Raw genomic sequence first — 20,958 nt, forward strand, 5'->3', positions numbered from 1 at the left:
GTGGTGGTTCATGGCTGTAATCCCAGCACTTTGGGAGGCTGAGGCTGGGGGATCACCTGAGGTCAGGAGCTCGAGACCAGCCTGGCCAACATGCAGAAACCCCAACTCTACTAAAAGTACAAAACTTAGCCGGGTGTGGTCATGGGAGCCTGTAATCCCAGCTACTCGGGAGGCTGAGGCAGGAGAATCACTTGAACCCAGGAGGCAGAGGTTGCAATGAGCCGACATCGCGCAGCTGCACCCTAGCCTGGGCAACAGAGCAAGACTCGATCCTCAGTCTCAAAAAAAAAAAAAAAAAGTGATGGGAGGGGTCTGTGCATGAACCTGGGACATGGAGGTTGCGGTGAGCTGAGATCAAGTCATTGCACTCCAGACTCCAGCCTAGACAACAGAGTGAGACTCTGTCTTAAAAAAAAAAAAAAAAAAAAAAAGAGAGAGAGAGAGAAACAATGACTATCTCCCTTGCACACAGTAGATGCTCCATAAATGCTTGCTGAAAAATACGGTGCTCTCCCAGAGTATCAACTCCTCCTAGAGGTGTCAGGAAGAAGACCCGGATGGGGTTCTAGTAGGCATTTTACAACACCACGTTGTAATCCTCACAGCCACTGCATACAGATGAGGACTGCTGCTCCCATTCTGCACACAAGGAAACTGAGGTCCAGAGAGATGAAATAATTTGCCAAGGACACACAGGCAAAAACAAGTTTCACCCCTAGGGAGCCACATGTCAAGACCCTCAGCCAGGTGTGGTGACTCTTATTTGTAATCCCAACACTTTTTTTTTTTTGAGACCAAGTCTCTCTCTGTCACCAAGGCTGGAGTGCAGTGGTGGGATCTCGGCTCACCGTAACCTCTGCCTCCCAGTTTCAAGTGATTCTTGTCCCTAAGCCTTCGGAGTAGCTGGGATTATAGGCACCCGCCACTATGCCCAGCCAATTTTTATAGTTTTTTTTAGTAGAGATGGGGTTTTACCATATTGGCCAGGCTGGTCTCGAACGCCTGACCTCAAGTGATCCACCCACCCTGGCTTCCCAAAATGCTGGGATTACATGTGTGAGCCACCACACCTGGCCTAATCCCAGCACTTTGGAAGGTGAGGCAAGAGGATCCCCTGAATCTAAGAGATCAAGACCAGCCTGGGAAACACAGTGAGACCTCCATCTCTACAAAACATTTTAAAATGAGCTGGGTGTGGTGGTGCACACTTGTGGTCTCAGCCACTTAGGGGGCTGAGGTGTGAGGATCACTTGAGCTTGGGAGGTCAAGGCTGCAGTGAGTGAGCCATGATCGCACCCCTGCCCTCCAGCCTGGGTGACAGAGCAAGACCCTGCCTCAAAAAAGACCCTCTAAGTCAGGGGTCGGCAACTACAGCCCCTGGTCCAAATGTGGCCTGTTTTTGCAAGTGAAGCCCTGTTGGGACACAGCCATGCCCGTTCATTACGTATTATTCACGGTGCTCTTGAATTGTAACGGTAGTTATGAGTCAACAAGACCTGAACCATGTGGCCCATGAAACCTAAACTAGTTACTATCTGGTTCTTTCCAGAAAAGTCTGTTGACCTCTGCTGTGGATCCTGGCATGCAATGGGTGTTAAATAACATCATGGCGGCAACTATTCATTGAGCACCTACTGTGTACCAAGCCCTGTGGCTACGGTGGTAAAGTACTCATGGAGATCATGAGCTTTCCAGATTACCAGAGGAGCCAGGGATTGATGAATCACTCAAAAATATAACTGGGGCCAGGTACGGTGGTTCACACCTATAATGTCAGCATTCTGGAGGCCAAGATGGGAGGATCACTTAGAGTCCAGTTCAAGACCAGCCTGGGCAATATAGCAAAACTCTGTCTCTACTAAAAATAAAAATAAAAAATAACCAGGTGTGGTGGTAGTGTGTGCCTGTGGTCCCAGCTACTTGGTAGGCTGAGGTGGGAGGATCACTTAAGCCTAGGAGGACAAGGCTACAGTGAGCTGAGATTGTGCCACTGCACTACAGCCTGGGTGACAGAGTGAGACTTTGTCTTTAAAAAAAAAAAAAAAAAGAACTGGGATTTGTGATAGGTACTAAAAGCGAAAGATATAGGGCAAGCTGGGTGCAGCGGTAATCCCAGCACTTTGGGAGGCCAAGGCGGGCAGATCACTTGAAGTCAGAAGTTTGAGACCAGCCTGGCCAACATGGTAAAACCCAGTCTCTACTAAAAATACAAAAATTAGCCAGGAGTGGGAATGCACGTCTGTTATCCCAGCTACCTGGGAGGCTGAGGCAGGAGAATCACTTGAACCTGGGAGGCCGAGGTTGCAGTGAGCTGAGACTGCACCACCACACTCCGGCTTGAGCGATAGAGTGAGACTCTTTCTCCAAAAAAAAAAAAAGAAAGAAAAAGATATAAGGCATTGCTAGGGTAAGCATGGGTGTGTGTGAGGTGGTCTGGGGGTCAGGTGAGAGGATGCTTGAGCTCAATCCTAAAAGATGAGTAGAAGGGAGGAGGCAAAGCTGAAGGAGAGGGTGACGGCTCCAGGCACACAGCACACGGAGAGGTCCCGAGGCAGGAAAGAGCCAGGCGAGGAAATGCGAAGAGGCTGGATGAGGCAGATGCAGGCCACGAAGCAGGGCTGAGGGGACAGGACTGGGGCTTTATCCCAAGAGAGACTGTCAGAGTTTGAGAGCATGCGGGTGGCAGGGTTGTGCTGGCCTTCAGAATATATCCCTCTGACTGTCACATAGACTGTACTAGGGAGGACCAAATGAAACAGAGAACCCAGTCAGGAGAACCTTTTTTTTTTTTTTCCTGAGGCAGTGTCTTGCTCTGTGGCCCAGGCTGGAATGCAGTGGCGTGATCTCAGCTCACTGTAACCTCTGCCTCCTGGGTTCTCCTGCCTCAGCCTCCTGAGTAGCTGGGACTGCAGGTACCTACCACCATGCCCATCTAGTTTTTATATTTTTAGTACAGACAGGGTTTCACCATGTTGGCCAGGATGGTCTCGAACTCCTGACCTCAGGTGATCTGCCCGCCTTGGCCTCCCAAAGTGCTAGGATTACAGGTATGAGCCACCACACCTGGCCAGGAGAACTTTTTTGTGTGTGAGATTGGGGGGCGGGGGAATGGTATCTGAGTCTTGCTCTGTTGCCCAGGCTGGAATGCAATGGTGCAACCATGGCTCACAGAAGCCTCAACATCCTGGGCTTAATCAGATCCTCCTGCCTCAGCCTCCCCAGTAGCTGGGACTACAAGCACATGCCACCATGCCTGGCTAATTAAAGAATTTTTTTTTTCTTTTGTAGAAACAGGGTTTCCATATGTCGCCCAGATGGATCTCAAACTCCTGGTCTTAAGTGATCTTCCCACCTCAGCCTCCTGCGTAGCTAAGATTACAGGTGTGAGCCACCGCACTCAGCCCAGATAACATGTTTTTAATCCTATTGAGTGATGACAGCAACTTGAACCAGGGCTGGCTGGGATGCAAAAGTCTCTGGGGTCTCTGCTCTTACCGTGTGCTGATTCCAAGTAACCAGGCACCCCTCTGTGTTCCTGGGGATGACTTTGCCATCGTATGGATGCGTCAGACCTGCACAGACCTGGGAGGGACAACCACATACATGTACACACACATGCAGGGAGTGAGGAGGCAGCTGGGGCCTTCCTCTGGCTCTCAGGCCCCTTCCGGGCTATGCCCCAGACCCACTCACATAGGGGTGTCCGGCCTGGCAGCCCAGGACCATGGTCTGCAGGGTTTCCTCTCGGCCATTCAGGACAACCCTAGTCTCCAGGGAATAGCGCTGGTGTCGCCTATCAGCCGTGAAGGTCTCCTGCAGGAGGAGGCTCTGCGGGATGGGCAGGTGCAAGGGGTGCCTGGTGTGCAGAGGGAAAAACAGGCCAAAGCCATTAAAGCAGCTGGCAGTGTCGGGGAACAATTGTGCCCCACGGTCTCAGCCTGGGCCTGTCACGAGCTTGCAGAGTTAAGACTCTGCCACAGAGAAGAGAACATCAGGACACCTGGCAGCCCTATGCTTTACAGTTTGGCATCCAGAACCCTTCACCACCTCACTGTGCCAAAGAAGTGGGCATGGCTGGGGTCCCCATCGCCATTTGACAGCAAAGACCCAAGGGGATAGATGACACACAGCATCTGGTGTCACACAGACTGGGATTAGAATCCAGGCACGGTCTTTCACTAGCTGTGTGACCTTGGGAAAAGGACTTGACTGTTCGGTGCCTCAGTTTCCCCATCTGTAAAACGGAGGCTAAAATAATACTGATCGGACACAGTGGTCAGGATTAGAGATAACATACATGAAATGAACACAAGCTCCCCAAGGGCAAAGGTTTCTGACATTCCGGTTCTCTGCCATTTTCCACGTGCCCAGAAGAGCACTTGGTCCATAGTATGTGCTCAATGAATGTAAATGGGATAAAAACACGAACGAACACTCTGCCAACGATGCTGCTGTTCCTTTGTCATCACTGCTTCTGTTTAGGCTGCAGCTGACTTATCTAAGGCCATACAGCTGCTCAATGCATAGCCTGCAGTCCAAGATGGCTCTGCTCGTCCCAACCTCGTGTTGTTCCCTGCACACAGGGAACTGTTTCAATGAGCTCGTCTCTAGGAAATGAGAAGACGCCCCAAGCAGCTCCAGGCTAGGATGATGAGACTCTTAACTCTGCTCCCACCTCAGCAACTAATGGAGGGGGCGAGGGATATGGGAGCTTTCAGGGGAGGTGGCTCTTCTCTGGGATTTAGGTTCCATCTGGGCCCCAGCAGGTCAGCAGGGATTCTCCAGGTAGCTCTGCCCATCCTGTTCCCCATGGGGATGCTCCGTGCTAGAGAAGGGGAAACTTGCAGGGGTGTCAGCTGAGCAGAAGGGGCGCACATACCTAAGGAGCAAGGCCCCCCGTTTCCGGTACAATGTCCTGTCTTGCCTCAGCTCCTCCAGCTCTCCCTCCAACTGCAGGCCCTGAGGCTGGCCCTGGGCACCAATCCGCACAGCCGTGAGCGACACCTGGGTCTTCCGGGGCTGCAACAAGATCCAGGCTGAAGAGAGGGACGGGCCAGCAGGACCAAGCTGCAGACCTGCCTTGCAGGAAGGCAAGGGGTAGCCCCCAACAACCTGCCCATCACCCCCAGAAATGACTATCCGAGAATGGCTACTGAACTGGGCCACAGCCTCCACCCTGATCAGACCACAGGATCCCACCGGCACACCACCATGGCTAGACCTCCCTAGGTACCCGGGGGAAAGAAGAACTTGGACTTCTCAGCTAAAGGAAGCCAAGCTTTGCTCCTGGATCTGTGCTAAAGTGACCAGGGTCCATTTCACAGGCCAAGAAACTAAAGCTTGTCTGGGCGTGGTGGCTCATGCCTGTAATCCCAACACTTCGGGAGGTTGAGATGGGAGGGTAACTTGAGCCCAGGGCTTTAAGACCAGCCTGGGAAACAGCAATACCTCGTGTCTGCTAAAACAAAACAAACAAACAAACAAACAAAAGTCAGTGATGCATGGTGGCATGGGTGGCATGTGCCTATAGTTCTAACTACTTAGGAGGCTGAGCAGGGAGGATCCTTTAAGCCCAGACGTTCGAGGCTGCAGTGAGCTATGACAGCATCACTGAACTCTAGCCTGGGCAACAGAAAGAAACTGTCAAAAAATATATAAGAAAAGAAGGAAAAGGAAAAAGGAAAAGGAAAGAGAAAGAGAAATAGAGGCTCCAGGAGGCCCAAGGTCACAGGCCAAGCCAGTAGCACAAAGCCCTTTTCCATCCCAAGCAGGGAGAGAGGTAGGAGACCGAGGTGAGGGATTCGGTGGTCTCTTGGCTGCACGGGCCTCCTGGGTTCTTACCCACTCCAGGTGCCTGTAGGCCGCTGTTAGGTTCAGCTCCTGCTGGGGGCCTTTCAACCAGCAGTTCAGGATCTTACGGTCCCGGCTGCTCTCAGCATGGATCTCGCCCTGCACTGCTGCGTTCCAGGCTGACTCGAGTTCGCTCCAGCTGTGGAAGAGGCTCTGTGCCAACACTGTCACTGTGGAAACCTGCAATGAGGTGACGAGGGGGACCAAGGCCTTTGCACACCCTATTTCCTCCACCTGGGATACCCTTTCATCTCTTTCCTGCTTGGTGAACTCCTCTTCATCCCTCAAAACCCCTTCAATGCCATTTCTCTGACGCCTAACCTGACTGGTGCAGGTAGGCTAGTTTTCTCTACAGGGCCTTGAGACAAGAAGAAAAACTCCTCTCTGTTGCCCCAACCCTGAGCAGAAATAATTTCCTTTTCTCCTCTTCAGTTTGGGGAGGGAATCTGATCTCGCTGGGCCGCTATTACTAGTAGCCAGGGTGTCTGTACCCTGAAGGGCACATGCTGGCAGGTGGCCTTCTCTCCCTGCACCATCACCATGGTCTTCGGGAGTCCTAGGAAGAGGTGGGTGTCATCTGGCTCGTTTCAGAGCTAGGGGAGGTAGGCCATTTACAGCCACTACCCTGGCACAAGCCCCACATGGGATGGTTCCCTGTTGGCCACCATCCCTTGTTCACACAACTCAGGGGTCTCACAAGGAGAAGTGACAAGGACAAGACAGGGTTTGGGCGTGGCTGAGCCTCCAACCCAATACCAGAACTTCATAACACTTTGTCCCATGTCACTGATCCTTGGTTCCCCACCATCAACTTCCCCATTTCCTAGAATGGCACTTCCATCCCGCCAGATGCTTGGGCCAAGACCTCAGAGCCATTTATTTCCTTTCCTTCACTCCTTCCCCACCACTAGTCCATCAGCAAATCTGGCATCTCCAGGATCTGGACACTTGCCGGCACCTCCACTGCCACCACTCCGGGCCAGGCCGCCATGACCTCTGGTTGGGTGAAGGGCAGGAGCCGGCTAGTCGACTGCACCTCGCTCTCCTGTCTTGGCATCCTCTGTTACATAGAGGCCTCCTCATGGTCCCTAAGATTACCACCGCTCTTGACTCCAACCTGGTGCCACCCAGCCCTGCCTCAGAGGGGACTGTGCTGCCCTCGGATGAGCCCAATCAAGGCCCAGACCTTCCCCACATCCACGCATCACCCAGACAGTCCACCCGCCAGGCTCCCTCAGCCCTGCAGATGGCACTCATGGCTTTTCTCCCAAACCTTTTCTTGCTTCTGCACCAAACGTGTGCAGAGAAGCAACATCATGACAGTCAGTAGTTGGCATCAAACCGACTTACGTCCTAGAAATTTTCACTGTGTTTTTTTGGCAAAAGCCGAATGTCCATCTGTTTCCAAAGTCCTGTTTGACTTGCTTTCCTATTTTATATTTCTCTCCCCATCATCTACCGAGCAGGGATGTGGGAAATCTAGATTTTCTTTTTTCAGGTCTAATTCTTCTACGTCACTTAGGAACTAAACTCTGATAGTTGCAGGCACTGGGAGGGCCAGACTTCACACAACTGTGAGCTGCTATCTGCCCACAGGCCTCAGCTTTTATCCGCCTCTGCACCAGAAAAAGATCTCAGTGGCAGGGGACCAGACATATATCGGGGGCCGAGCACTGCTCACCCGGAGGTAGGTGGTAGCTGCGGTGTAAACCTGGATCTTGCCTTCCCTGTTGGGGCCCTGACTCCTGCAGCCCACGCTGACCACCAGGTCCTTTAGGGTCCAGGCCTTGCCCAGCGTTAGCTCCAGGACAGCTTGGAACACAGCTCGGTGTGGCCAGTATAGCCTGTGAGCTGCAGAGACCATCAGCCAGGGACTATCCAGGTTCAAGGCTCCTGCAAGCAACAAAGAAGGAGAATCTGGTACGTGGGGTAGAGAGAAAGCTTCTAGCAGGAAGCGAGAGGTCCCGAGAGTCTCATCACAGCCGCAATGGACAAATCTCAAAACTGGGAATAACTAGGCATGAGGGAACTTTCTAGGACATTGGTAATGTTGTGACTCATGACAGGTGTTTGGATCACCCAGATGTATACACCTGTCAAAACTCATCCAATCGCACCGTGGAGATTTATACATTTCACTCTGCTTAATGAAACACATGCTGAAACGTTTAGGAGTGAGGTGTATCCATGTCTACAATTTACTTTCAACTGCACGGAAAAAATAAGAGGGCTGGAAATGCAGAGAGAGAGGTGATGAGGCAAGGGGGGTCAACTGTTAATAGCAGAACCTAGTATGAGAGGATGCTGGTAATCACTGTACCATTCATCCAACTCTTCTGAATGCAATTTTTTCATAATAAAACATTGGAAGGTCAGGCGCAGTGGCTCATGTCTGTAATCCCAGCACTTTGGGAGGCCAAGGCAGGAGGATCACTTGAGTCTAGGAGTTTGAGTCTAGCCTGGGCAACAAAGCGAGACCCCATCTCTACAACAAATACAAAAATTAGCCAGGCACGGTGGTGCTCACCTATATCCCAGCTACTTGGGAGGCTGAGGTGGAGGCTGCAGTGGCTGTGATGGTGCCAATGCACTCCAGCCTGGGCAACAGAGGGAGGCCCTGTCTCAAAAAACAAACAAACAAACAAACAAAAACAAACAAAAAAAACACAGGTAGAAATGCTGAGGGCTGTGAAGAAAAACAATAAAGAAGGAATTTGATAAAAATTGGTTAGGTCAGCAAAGGCTTCTAGGAGGAAGTGACAATTTACCTGATACCTAAATGAAAGACAAGGAGGAGTTGATCAAAGGGGCAGGCAATCCACCCCTGCTGGAGACAGGAGATTTACTGTCTGGAGAAACTGAGGCAGACAGGCTCAGATGCAGGGACAAAGACACAGTGAGGGGAAGGAAGAGCCGCGGAGTTGAGAAGAGGGAGACATTGAAGAGTGGGCAGTCTGGTCCCTGCCCAGTTGCTCCCTTCCCACAGGAAGCGGGAAGATGGCACCACAGAAGAACAGAAGGAATGCACAGATCCCTGGAGAGCCAGGTCCCCACCCAATTGCTTGACTGATAGGGAAACCCACCGGTCTGCACATGCCTCACCTATGTATAGCGCCTCTTTCCAAACAAGTTTTGAGTCTCCAGTTAGTTTTCTATTTCATTCATGTTCTTTCAAGGTGATAAAGATCTTATTTCACTTTATAGATCACAGTCGGGATCTGGCAAACTCGGGCCCTCCAGAACATCTGTCTGGTTGCTCAGTTTTTTTTTGTTTGTTTGTTTGTTTGTTTTTGCTTTTGAGGTCATGGTCGTTCATTTATTTCTCATTACATTGGGCTGGGCCAAGAGTCATGCGCCAGCGTATAGATTATGTTATTCTGTTGCTTTCAGACAGAATTGAGATCCAGGTTCTAATTGTCTCCCAAGTTCAAGACCTGGATCATAACCAGAAGAGAGCGGCCACTGCTGCGGGAGGCTAGGGGCTGCTGGAGGAAAGGCAGGAAACAGACCTAGAGCTGACCACACGTGGGGTTCATGATCAAGGGCGCCCCTCTGGGTACCCGAGGATCCTGCACACAGCTCATGGGTGGGGGAGCCCACAGCAGCCCCTCAGAGTGAATGGGGATGGCACAGGCCTGGGTTTGGAACTCCGGAGCTGGAAGGACAACTGCATCTGCCCAGGCAGGACCTGAAAACATGTCCTTCCATTTGTATCCCAAAATCCTGTGTAGAGTCTTTCCATGAGGACAGGGCCAGGGCTGGCTCCTGGGCCTCTGGGTGGCCTCATGGGTCATTCAGTAAAAGTCCTGCAAACTTGTCACCATCTGGGGACATTCCTGCCAGTTCTTCTCCATGCCCTTCTGTGTGAGACACTGGGCAACTGCTTTAGGCCATTCCTGATTCTTCTTCCTCAACTCTTCAAATTCAGAAGATTTCTAATCTTTTAGGAAGCTCTGGATCTCCAGTTACTCCAAAGGTGAATTACCTGGTCTGATGAGTTTTCTGGTTCTTGGTTTCTTTTTCCTTTTTTACTTCCTGAGGGCTTCTAGTCATTTTAGTCAGATGTCTCACTTTCTCCACTTTTATTCCTGAGTTTTCTCCCGGGATCCTTTTTACGGCAGCCTTAGGGCCTAATCCTGGGTTGGCAGAGAACTAGCACTCACTCTCCCCTAATGGGATCCAGGAGAGTCAAGAGGTGGCCAAGTGTGGAAATGTGTTCTCTCCTCTCTGTTTCAGCGGGTCTCTTACTCGAAGTTTTATAAAAGGATTTTAAGGAGAATAGATTTTTTTAAATCTGTGCTCCAGAATATGAGATCCCTAACTTTGCTAAACTGCTGGTTTTAATTAAGTCCTCAGGCAGCTTCTGAGTACACTCAAAACATAATTACCCTGTTTGAAAACAGGGTAACCAATATTTTGAGCAGCTGACTCAAGCATAAGCACATATCCAAGGCTGGCTTAGCATTTGGGGGAAAGCCTCCAACAGGAAATACAGAAATAAAAAGAAAAAAGAAACTCGGAGGAAACAGATAAAACTACCCGAAATTCTGTAACTTATACTCTAAGAGAAGACAATTGCATTCATGGAACAGGACGCTGTAAAAAGGAACAACAACAACAACAACAAAGAGCTCTTGAAAATATAAGATAATCCAAAATAAAAATACTAGTAGAAGGGCTGGCATATGAAGTCAAGGAAATCGGCTCTTGAACAGAACCAAAGGACAAAGAAATAGAACAAAAGAGAAACAAGGAGGCCAGGTGCGGTGGCCCACACCTCTAATCCCGGCACTTTGGGAAGCAGAGGCAGGACGATCACTTGACCCCAGGAGTTTGAGACCTGCCTGGGGAACATACTGAGACCCCATTCTCCAAAAAATAAAAATAAAAAAATAAAAAAAACGAGTTTGAAAAGAGAAACAGAGAAAACATTAGAAGCTCAATTTTCTGAGAACCAACATCTAACCAATAGGAATTTCAGAACAAAGAAAGGAAATTATCAAAGAAACTGTAAGAGAAAATTACACAGACCAAAATGACATGTTTCCAAATTGAAACACCCTATGCTAAGGAGCCAGTACAATGGAGGAACATAGATCCATACCAAGGTACCTCGTAATGAGATTTACCACCAACAGGACTAAGACGAGCTCCTAAAAGCTTCTAAGACAGTGAGAAAAGGGTCACATACAAAAGATGATAAACCAGAAAAAGCATCAGATCTCCCAATTAATTCAAAACAATGGGGCAATGCCTTCAAAATCCCAAGAGAAAATTATTTCCAACCTAAAATTCTCCACTCAAACTGTCCCAGTAGAATGAAGACATTTTCAACATTTAGGGTTTCAAAATGTTTGTATTCTGTGATGGGTTAACTTGTGTTCCCCCAAAAGATTAATTGAAGTCTTAATCCCCAATCCCTCCCAATGCGACCTTAACTGAAAATGGGGTCATTGCAGATATCATTAAGTCAAGATGAGGTCATACTAGAATAGGACAGGCCCTTAACCCAATAGAACTGATGTCTCTATTAGAAAAGAAAAATCTGGACACAGACACACACACACAGGGAGAATGCCACGTGACAAAAGAGGCAGAGATTAGAGAGGATGCGGCTGTAAGCCACGGAACACCAAGCTTCAACATCCATCACCAAATGCTTGGAAAAGGCAAGGGAGGGTTGTCCCCAGAGCCTTAGAGAGAACATGGCCCTGGTGGCTCCTTGACTCAAACTTACAGCCTTCAGAACTGTGGAAGAACAAATTTCTGTTGCTTTAAGCTGCCCAGTTCAGTAGTTACAGAACCCTTGGAAATGAATACACCTCCCATGTATGCTTTCTTTGGTAGCTACTGAAAGATGTACTCCATCAGAACAAAGGAATAAACCAAGAGAGATGACACAGGTTTAAGAAAAAGGGATTGTGACCCAGAGGAGAAGTAAAAGGAATTCCCAGGTTGATGGAAAAGGGAGGCTGCAGAACCACAGCTGTGCAACTGGTCTTCTTTGGAGCAGGACTCAGGCTCCAGGAAGAGGGTCCCCAAGAAAAATAACAGAACTAATTGAAGTCAATGAACAATCTGATGTGTCTGACCACCTGGAAAAAAGTTTTGCAATGCTGCTGAAAATTCTGTAATTAGTAGACAAAAATGATAGAAAACTAATCAAATAGAAAAATAAAGGCAATTACAAAACTCCAGAAAAAAACAATAGGTCACCATGATAGGACAGCATATACCTCAGCTATGTAAGACATTTATAGTTATAATTGGGTAAGCATCAGATGTTAACAAAAGGTAACTCTTTTAAGAAAATGGAGGAGAATATGTATTTGAAAGGGGCACCAATCTAAGAGTTAAATTCTTATCTTCTCTAGTAAGAAACCTATGGAGGAGGCCTAAAGCTGAAAAATCAAGAAATAACAGCATGATTATATTATTTTAAAATATGGAGAATATAAACAGAAAAAATGGCTAAAAGAATTTAGCGTGCTTACTGTTTTAAGCAAGACTTGGGGTAGGGGCCAGGCACAGTGGCTCACACCTGTAATACCAGCACTTTGGGAGGCCAAAGAAGGAGGATCACTTGAGCTCAGGAGTTCAAGACCAGCCTGGCCAAAAGAGTGAAACCCCGTCTCTACTAAAAATACAAAAATTTGCCAGGTGTGGTGGCGCACACCTGTAATTCCAGCTACTTGGGAGGCTGAGGCACGAGAAGAGCTTGAGTCTTGGATGCAGAGGTTGCAGTGAGCCGAGATCGTGCCACTGCACTCCAGCCTGGGTGACAGAGTAAGACTCTGTCTCAAAAAAGAAAAAAAAAAAAAGAAAAAGAGAAACAAACAAACAACATAGGCAGATGTGACACAGAGGATGTATAAACTTTAATCAACTTTTATAAACTTCAATCAACTTTTAGAAAACGTAGTTCAAGTCTACACAAGAGCAGAGAGCATAATATGATGAGCCCCCATGGGACCCAGCTTCGACAATGAGCAACTCACAGCCGACTTCACTTTTAAACAAGGTATCGCTTCAATAAAAATAAAAATTGAAAAAATGGAAAAAAAATTCGTGGATAAAGTATGGTGAATCCTTTTTTTTTTTTTTTTTTTCCTGAGGTGGAGTTTCACTCTTGTTGCCCAGGCTGGAGTGCAGTGGTGTGATCTCTGCTCACCGAAACCTCCGCCTCCTGGGTTCAAGCGATCCTCCTGCCTCAGCCTCCCGAGTAGCTGGGATTACAGGTGCCTGCCACCACACATGGCTAATTTTTGTATTTTTAGCAGAGATAGGGTTTCACCATGTTGGCCAGGCTGATCTTGAACTCCTGACCTCAAGTAATCCGCCCCCACACCCAGCCTCCTAAAGTACTAGGATTACAGGCGTGAGCCACCATTCCCAGCCGGTGGATCCATTTTTTAAAAGTGAGAGACAGTGTTTTCGAGACACAAAGATCTGCAAATGCAAAGGCCCTGGAGTGTGTCTGGGGAACAAAAAGAGGCCTCTGAGTCTGCAGGATAACGAGCAAGGGGAAGAGTGGGGTGGGACAAGGCTGGAGAAGGAGGAAGGGCCTGACACTTGACTGGCAAAGGTAAGAAGTTACGATGTAATTATAAGCATCATGGGACTCATTAAAGATAAGGTTTTCGTTTATTGTTTTGAAAATTAAGACAGGTTCCTACTATGTTGCCCAGGGTGATCTCAGACTCCTGGCCTCGAGAAGTCCTCCCGCCTTGGCCTCCCACAGTGCTGGGATGACAGGCGTGAGCCACTGTGCCTGGCCCAGTTTGAGTCTTGAGTTAGCCTAGCCAACAAAAGGAAAAGGTGTTCCAGGAAGGAGGCATAGCTTGAGCAAAGGCCTGGAGGTCAGAAATCTGAGCTGCTAGCCAAGGAGGCACCACAGCCAACACTCACCTTCCCACTTCCACAGGGTGGCCCGAGATGTGTCCTTCCACTGCCCGCCTGCCACAAATAGCGGCCGCCCATTGTACTGCACCTTCAGGTGACTGCTGCTCTCCACATAGGGCAGGCGGAGGCTCAAGTGGTGCAGCTGCACGCGGCAATCCACCTGCCTCTCAGGCACCTGCAGCACAAACTGGAGAATGCCCACCCCCCCAAGATGCCAATGGGATCATGCCACCCCTGGCCTAGAATGTGCCCGGGAAGTTGAGGCAGCAGCGAGCCAAGATTGCACTACTGCACTCCACACGGGCAACGGGAGTGGAACACAGTCCAAAAAAACAAAAAACAAGGAGCGTTGGTAAGGATGTGGAGAAATCTGAATTCTCATACGCTGATGGTGGGAATGTAAAATAGTGCAGCTACTGTGGAAAACAGTGTGGCAGTTTTTCAAAAAATTAAAGATCAGGCTGGGCACAGTGGCTCACGCCTGTAATCCCAGCACTTTGGGAGGCTGAGGCGGGCAGATCACGAGGTCAGGAGATCAAGACCATCCCAGCTAACACGGTGAAACCCAGTCTTTACTAAAAATACAAAAAATTAGCTGGGCATGGTGGTGTGCGCCTGTAGTCCCAGCTACTTGGGAGGCTGAGGCAGGAGAATGGTGTGAATTCAGGAGGCGGAGCTTGCAGTGAGCCGAGATCGCACCACTGCACTCCAGCCTGGGGACAGAGCCAGACTCCATCTCAAAAAAAAATAAAAAAATAAAAAATAAATAAAAATTAAAGATCGAATTACCATACGCCCCAGAAATAACACTTCCAGGTATATATACAAAAGAATTGAAAGCAATTGAAACAATCGAAAGCATCAGATATTTGCACACTCACGTTCATAACAGCATTTATTCACAATAGCCAAAAAATGGAAGCAACCCACATGTCCATCAACAGATGAACGGATAAACAAAATGCTGTCTATACAGACAATGGAGTATTCGGCCTTAAAAAGGAAGGAAATTCGACACATGCTACGATATGGATGAACCTTGAGGACATGCTAAGTAAAATAAGCCAGTCAAAAAAAGGACAGGACAGGCACGGTGGCTCACACCTATAATCCCAGCACTATGGGAGGCCGAGGCAGGTGGATCACCTGGGGTCAGGAGTTCGAGACCAGCCTGGCCAACCTGGTGAAACCCCTGTCTCTATGAAAAATACAAAAAATTAGCCGGGGCTGGACGTGGTGGCCCACGCCAGTAATCCCAACACTTTGGGAGGCCGAGGCAGGCGGATCACCCGAGGTCAGGAGTTTAAGACCAGCCTGGCCAACATGGCAAAGCCCCATCTCTACTAAAAAATACAAAAATTAGCCAGGCGTGGTCGTGGGCACCTGTAATCCCAGGTACTCAGGAGGCTGAGGCAGGGAGAATTGCTTGAACCCAGAGGCAGAGGTTGTAGTAAGCTAAGGTCGCGCCACTGCACTCCAGCCTGGGCAACAGGCCGAGACTCTATCTCAAAAAAAAAAAAATTAGCCGTGTGTGGTGGCAGGTGACTGTAATCCCAGCTACTTGGGAGGCTGAGGCAGGAGAATCACTTGAACCTGGGAGGCGGAGGTTGCAGTGAGCCAAGATTGCACCATTGCACTCCAGTGTGAGCAAAAAAAGCGAAACTCTGTCTCAAAAAAAAAAAAAAAAAAAAGACAAACGGTGTATGATTCCATGGCTCTGTGGTAGCTGGAGTAGTCAAAAGTCTGAAACAGAAAGTAGAATGGTGCTTTCCAGGGACTGGGAGAAGGAGAGAATGGGGAGTCAGCATTTCCCGGTTATAGACTTGCAGTTTTGCAAGTTCTGGAGATAAGTAGTGGTGATGGTTGCACAAGAATGTAAATGCATGTAATGCCACCAAACTCCAAAATGGTTAAAATAGTAAATATGGCCAGGTGTGGTGGCTCATGCCTGTAACCCAGCACTTTGGGAGGCTGAGGTGAGTGGATCACCTGAGGTCAGGAGTTCAAGACCAGCCTGGCCAACATGGAGAAATCCCGTCTCTACTAAAAATACAAAAAAATTAGCCAGACGTGGTAGCAGGCACCTGTAATCCCAGCTACTCAGGAGGCTGAGGCTGGAGAATTGCTTGAACCCAGGAGGCGGAGGTTGCAGTGAGCCAAGATCACGCCATTGCACTCCAGCCTGGGCGACAGAGCAAGACTCCATCTCCAAAAAAACAAAAAATAAATAAATAAATAAATAAATAAACAAACAGTAAATTTTACATGATGTATACTTAGCCACAATTAAAATTAAAAGCTAATATTTAAAAGACCATTTGCAGGACTGGATGTGAAAAGGGAAAAAATATTCTAAACCAATTTTTTTTTTTTTTTTTTTTTTTTTTGAAACAGAGTCTCGCTGTTTCGCCCAGACCAGACTGCAGTGGTGCGATCTCGGCTCACTGCAAGCTCCGCCTCTGGGGTTCACGCCATTCTCCTGCATCAGCCTCCCAAGTAGCTGGGACTACAGGCACCCGCCCCCGCGCCCAGCTAATTTTTTGTATTTTTAGTAGAGACGGTGTTTCGCCGTGTTAGCCAGGATGGTCTCGATCTCCTGACCTCGTGATCCACCCGCCTCGGCCTCCCAAAGTGCTGGGATTACAGGCATGAGCCACTGCGCCCGGCCCCTAAACCAATTTTTAAATAAACATACAAGGTTAAATGTGTGCTGTGTAAGAACCACCACCTGTTCAGCTGCTGAGCACACCATCAGTCCTAACTCAGCAAAAGAACCCACCCTCTGGGAAAGACTAAAAGCGAACCGCTCTTTCCAAAATGCATTTTTACAGGTGGAAATCTATGTTTCCCAAGCCCTCCTGCCAGTCCTTGGCACTCTGACAAGTGTTTCTCACCCCTGGGGACATGGCGTCATGGGGCTGGAGATGCAAAAGGGAAAGTCACCAAGGCTAAGTTTCACCTGGTTGCATCCTTGCAGACAGGGCCAGAGGGCCATGTGGGGGTTCCCCAGCTCCCACCGTCCATGCTGGACTCATGTGGCACGGCTCTGCCGCAGTGGCCAGGCTCACCTCCATGAAGTGATTGCTCAGGGCGGGCCCTGAGTCATTCTTGAAGGTCTGGCTGACACGGAGATGCCTCTTGTTGCTGTTCTTGTCCCAGTGCTTCCCGTAGCTCACCTCCAGCTGTGAGTGCAGGTGGTCCGAGTCCTCCTCATGCCAGAGCTGGACCTGGGACACACATGGGCGGTGAACTGCCCACGGAGGCCCTGCCCACCCAGTCCCTGGGCCTCCTCACAGCCACCTACTCCAGGGATATCAGCCTGGTTTTCAGAAGAGACGGTTCTGTAGAAAGCACTATTTTTTTAAAATTTATTATTTATTTATTTTAGAGACAAGAACTCACTCTCCCACCCAGACTGGAGTACAGTGGCGCCATCTTTGCTCACTGCAACCTCCGCCTCCTGGGCTGAAGTGTTGCTGGATGAACAGACATAAGACTGAGGCTGAAGTTCCAGCCCCGGATCCATTCCCATATGGCTATGTGATTGTGAGCAAGTCCATCTCTTTGGGGATGAGCTCAGGGTACTCAGATCACCACTTGCCTGACTCTAGTGCTCTCTCCGGATGTCGCACCTGGCCTGGGTACCCACCTTGTGGCTGAAGGCTGGGATCTGTGTGCAGTGGAGCTCGTGGCGCAGCTCCAGCCTGTAGGCACCGTCTGAGCCACTGTCTGCCCGCAGCTTCTGGCTGGTGCTGCACTCGTGTGCCGCCTGCTTTGCCTGACCTGTGTGGATCAACCCAGAGACCCCTGCTCTCCTCTGCCAGGCAGCCCTCCACCAGGGCTCCAAGAGAAGGAGGGCCCGGCCCAGCCTGGCCTCAGCCACACCCCCATGCTTTGCTCCACCTGTCACTCCATTAGAACCTGTCGATGGGGAGGTGTTAAGAGATGGGTGAATGTCCCCTCAACAGACATACTTTTTAACGGGCAGGTACTCAGTCCTACTCAGAGCCAACAGAATGACTAATGGAAAACCCCGTGGTGACAGCGTATCTTAGCTCATGGAGCCACAGCCCTAGGAAACAGGGCAGGCCCTGCCACCTCCACCTGCCCCGCAACCAGGCACGCAGTGCCTTACCCAGAAGGCTGTACTGGATCCTCAAGGAGTTGGTCCAGAGCTGGCCCCGTTGCTGCAGCAGGCCAAGGGCACGAAGCCCGACCAGCCCTGGCACGAACAGCTCGGCACCCAGGGCGGCCACCCACCGTCCATTCTCCTCCTTCCTCTCCAGCAGTGCTGCAGGGACAGAGAGCAGGCAGATGAGAGGGTCAGCCCCCAGGGACCAGCACTCCCATCCCCAGGCAAAGAAGGGACTCAGGAATCACCGAGGGGCCTTGGGGTTGGGGGCTCCTTGAAGAGCCAACATGTGCGCCCTGCACAACAGGCCACAGACAGGCCTGATCACGGCTCACTGTAACCTTGACCTCCCAGGCTCAATCGATCTTCCCACCTTAGCCTCCCGAGTAGCTGGAACTACAGACGTGTGCCACCACACTTGGCTAATTTTTGTATTTTTTGTAGAAGCAGGGATCTCACTATGTTGCCCAGGCTGGTCTTGAACTCCTGGGCTCAAGTAATCCTCCTGCCTTAGCTTCCCGAAGTGCTGGGATTACAGGCGTGAGACACTGTGCCTGGCCCAAAAATAAAGTAGAATAAAACAAAATCGAACAGGACAGAAGAGAAAAGAAAGAATAGTGCATTATGGGTTGTTGGGTAAATTTCACCTTCTGAAGCTTCTGAGACACAGAAGGTCAGCCAGAACGCACAGGTGAAACTGGGCCAGCTGTTATGACTCCCAAACGCCCACATCGGGGGGTCAACAGCCACTGCTCCAAGTACCCCCAGCCCCAGCTCCTGTCCTTACCTTGGAATCTTCCGGAACACCCATGAGAGGCACACCCAGGCGCCACTACCCCAGCGCCAGCACCAGGGCCAGCACCTGCTCACTCTGTGTGTGTTTTCAATGCCCAGTGTATTTTAGGTCAAAATGCTACAAGTGTTTCTTATCGTAGGTCAGAATAAAAACAGTCCAAAAGTTGCTATTTTAAGGTTTGCAGGTGCAGCTGGAGGTTGGGGGAGGTTCTGGGGGCTCACATGGAGCCTGGATCTGCCCTTGGATGGGATGTTGATATTAAGAGAAGCTGCAGTGATGAGGACCATAAGGAGGCACTTGGGCCGCCACACCCTAACCTGGCCACAGAGCAGAGGGGACAGAAGGGGTCTCATCTCCTACCTGTCACGTTGGCCTGGTCACTCAGCAGATGGCTCAGCGATGCGGAGAAGGCCAGCTTGCTGCCCGCCTGCCGTGTGAGGTTCCCAGTGAAGACGACGGGGCTGCCCCCCGTCACCAGTTTCACCTCCACCTGCGCCTGGAATCGCTCGGCCTCGCCACCCATGGCTGGCTGCAGGTCACTCCAGCCCTGAAACGGCCTCAGTGTCACCTGGGAGGACAGGCTTGGCCAGCAGGCCCAGCCCTGACCACACGAGCTGGGACCAGACAGGGCAGGAGACAACGTCGCTAACAACCTTCTACACCGATCCTTACCCAATTTTTGTTTTTCTTTGAGACAGAGTCTCACTTTGTCCCCCAAGCTGGAGTGCAGTGGTGGGATCCTGGCTCGCTGCAACCTCCACCTCCTGGGTTCAAGTGATTCTCCTGCCTCAGCCTCCCTGGGATGACAGTCACGCGCCACCACACCCGGCTAATGTTTTTATTTTTAGTAGAGATGGAGTTTCACTATGTTGGCTAGGCTGGTCTCAAGGTCCTCAGCACAAGTGATCCACCCGCCCTGGGTTCCAAAGTGTTAGGATTACAGGCATGAACCACTGTGCCCAGCCCTTCCCCAATTTTTTAAACTCTGGATTTCTCAAAATTAGAAACCTGTGTTACAAACTCAGACATAAATATAAGGGACTCCTCTCCTTGACATCTCCCTCATTCAGTCCATCAGGAACTTGAGTCAACTGTCCCTATGGAACGCGTATAGAATCAACCACTTCTGCCACCTCCGCTGCCTCACCAGCTGGAGCCCCGGTCATCGGCCTGTCTCACTGCAACATCCTCCTGGCTCTCCCGGCTCCCATCCCGCTGTTGGCAACTAATCTCCACACGGCGACCAGACACGTCGAATGATGGCACGCTAGCCTTTCTTACAGTACAACCCAAAGTCCTTGTGAAGGCCAGCGAAGCCAGAACTTTCTCTGCTGGTCAGTGGTGCAGACCTGGCCACGGGAAGACACTGGCAGATGGGCCACAGGGACAGCTCACTACACACTCCACGGCCCCGCAAAGAAGATTCTCTGGAAAAGTCATGAGCAACTGCAAATATCATCTTTGATGGCCCCGCCAACCTGTAGGCTCCCCACCCCCACACCCCCGATGGCCACCAGCTGGTCAGTTTACCCAAAAGACGCCAAAACAAGACTCACTATTACCACACTGCCACTACTTAATGCTCTCTGTCCCCGATCCCCACAGATGTGTGTGCGGATGTGTGTGTATCAATGTGTGTGGATGTGTGTACAGATGTATCTGTACATGGATGTGTGTGTACACAGGGGTGTGTGTATACAGACGTGTATGTACACAGACATGTGGGTGCATACAGATGTATGAATGTGTGTATACATGGGTGTGTCTGTATGTAGACATGTATGGACGTGTGTGTGAACGTATGTATACGGATGTGTAAAGAGGTGTACATATATGGATGCATGTATATGAATGTATGCATACAGATATGTCTACACGTGCATTGTATGAATATGGATGTGTATGGATGTGTGTGTACGGACATGTGAACAGATATGTATATATGGATGTGTGTGTGGATATATGTACAGAAATGTATATATATGGATGTGTGTATATATGAACATATATACAGATGTGTCTATATATGGATGTTTGTGTGTGTGAATACGTGTGTATGGACATGTGTGTGTGTATGGACATGTATGTGTGTAAAGAGATGCATATATATGGATGCGTGCATATGAATGTGTACAGATATGTCCACATGTGGATTCTGTGAATATGGATATATATGGACGTGTGTACACCACGGACATGTGAAAAGATATGGATATATGTGGATGTGTGGATGTGAATGTGCATACAGATATGTCTACATTTGGATGTGTGTGAATAT

At 49.6% G+C, this 20,958-nt stretch overlaps 1 protein-coding gene across 3 annotated transcripts in view; it reads right to left on the reverse strand.

The window, feature by feature from the left end:
• The window catches only part of LOC101056957 (uncharacterized), a 156,705-nt gene that overhangs the window by 70,948 nt on the left and 64,799 nt on the right, over nucleotides 1–20,958 (reverse strand). For all 3 annotated transcript variants that reach the window (XM_016929426.3, XM_063797670.1, XM_054668208.1), the window contains 10 exons: nucleotides 19,041–19,227; nucleotides 17,888–18,043; nucleotides 17,402–17,535; nucleotides 16,821–16,979; nucleotides 13,759–13,939; nucleotides 7,532–7,743; nucleotides 5,842–6,030; nucleotides 4,880–5,019; nucleotides 3,694–3,856; nucleotides 3,496–3,582 (listed from right to left, as the gene is read on the reverse strand). In XM_016929426.3, coding sequence (XP_016784915.3) covers nucleotides 3,496–3,582; nucleotides 3,694–3,856; nucleotides 4,880–5,019; nucleotides 5,842–6,030; nucleotides 7,532–7,743; nucleotides 13,759–13,939; nucleotides 16,821–16,979; nucleotides 17,402–17,535; nucleotides 17,888–18,043; nucleotides 19,041–19,227 — 1,608 coding nt within the window. The remainder of the gene's footprint in view (nucleotides 1–3,495; nucleotides 3,583–3,693; nucleotides 3,857–4,879; nucleotides 5,020–5,841; nucleotides 6,031–7,531; nucleotides 7,744–13,758; nucleotides 13,940–16,820; nucleotides 16,980–17,401; nucleotides 17,536–17,887; nucleotides 18,044–19,040; nucleotides 19,228–20,958) is intronic.

This window comes from Pan troglodytes, chromosome 18 (genome assembly GCF_028858775.2).
Source record: "Pan troglodytes isolate AG18354 chromosome 18, NHGRI_mPanTro3-v2.0_pri, whole genome shotgun sequence".
NCBI classification, from domain to species: domain Eukaryota; kingdom Metazoa; phylum Chordata; class Mammalia; order Primates; family Hominidae; genus Pan; species Pan troglodytes.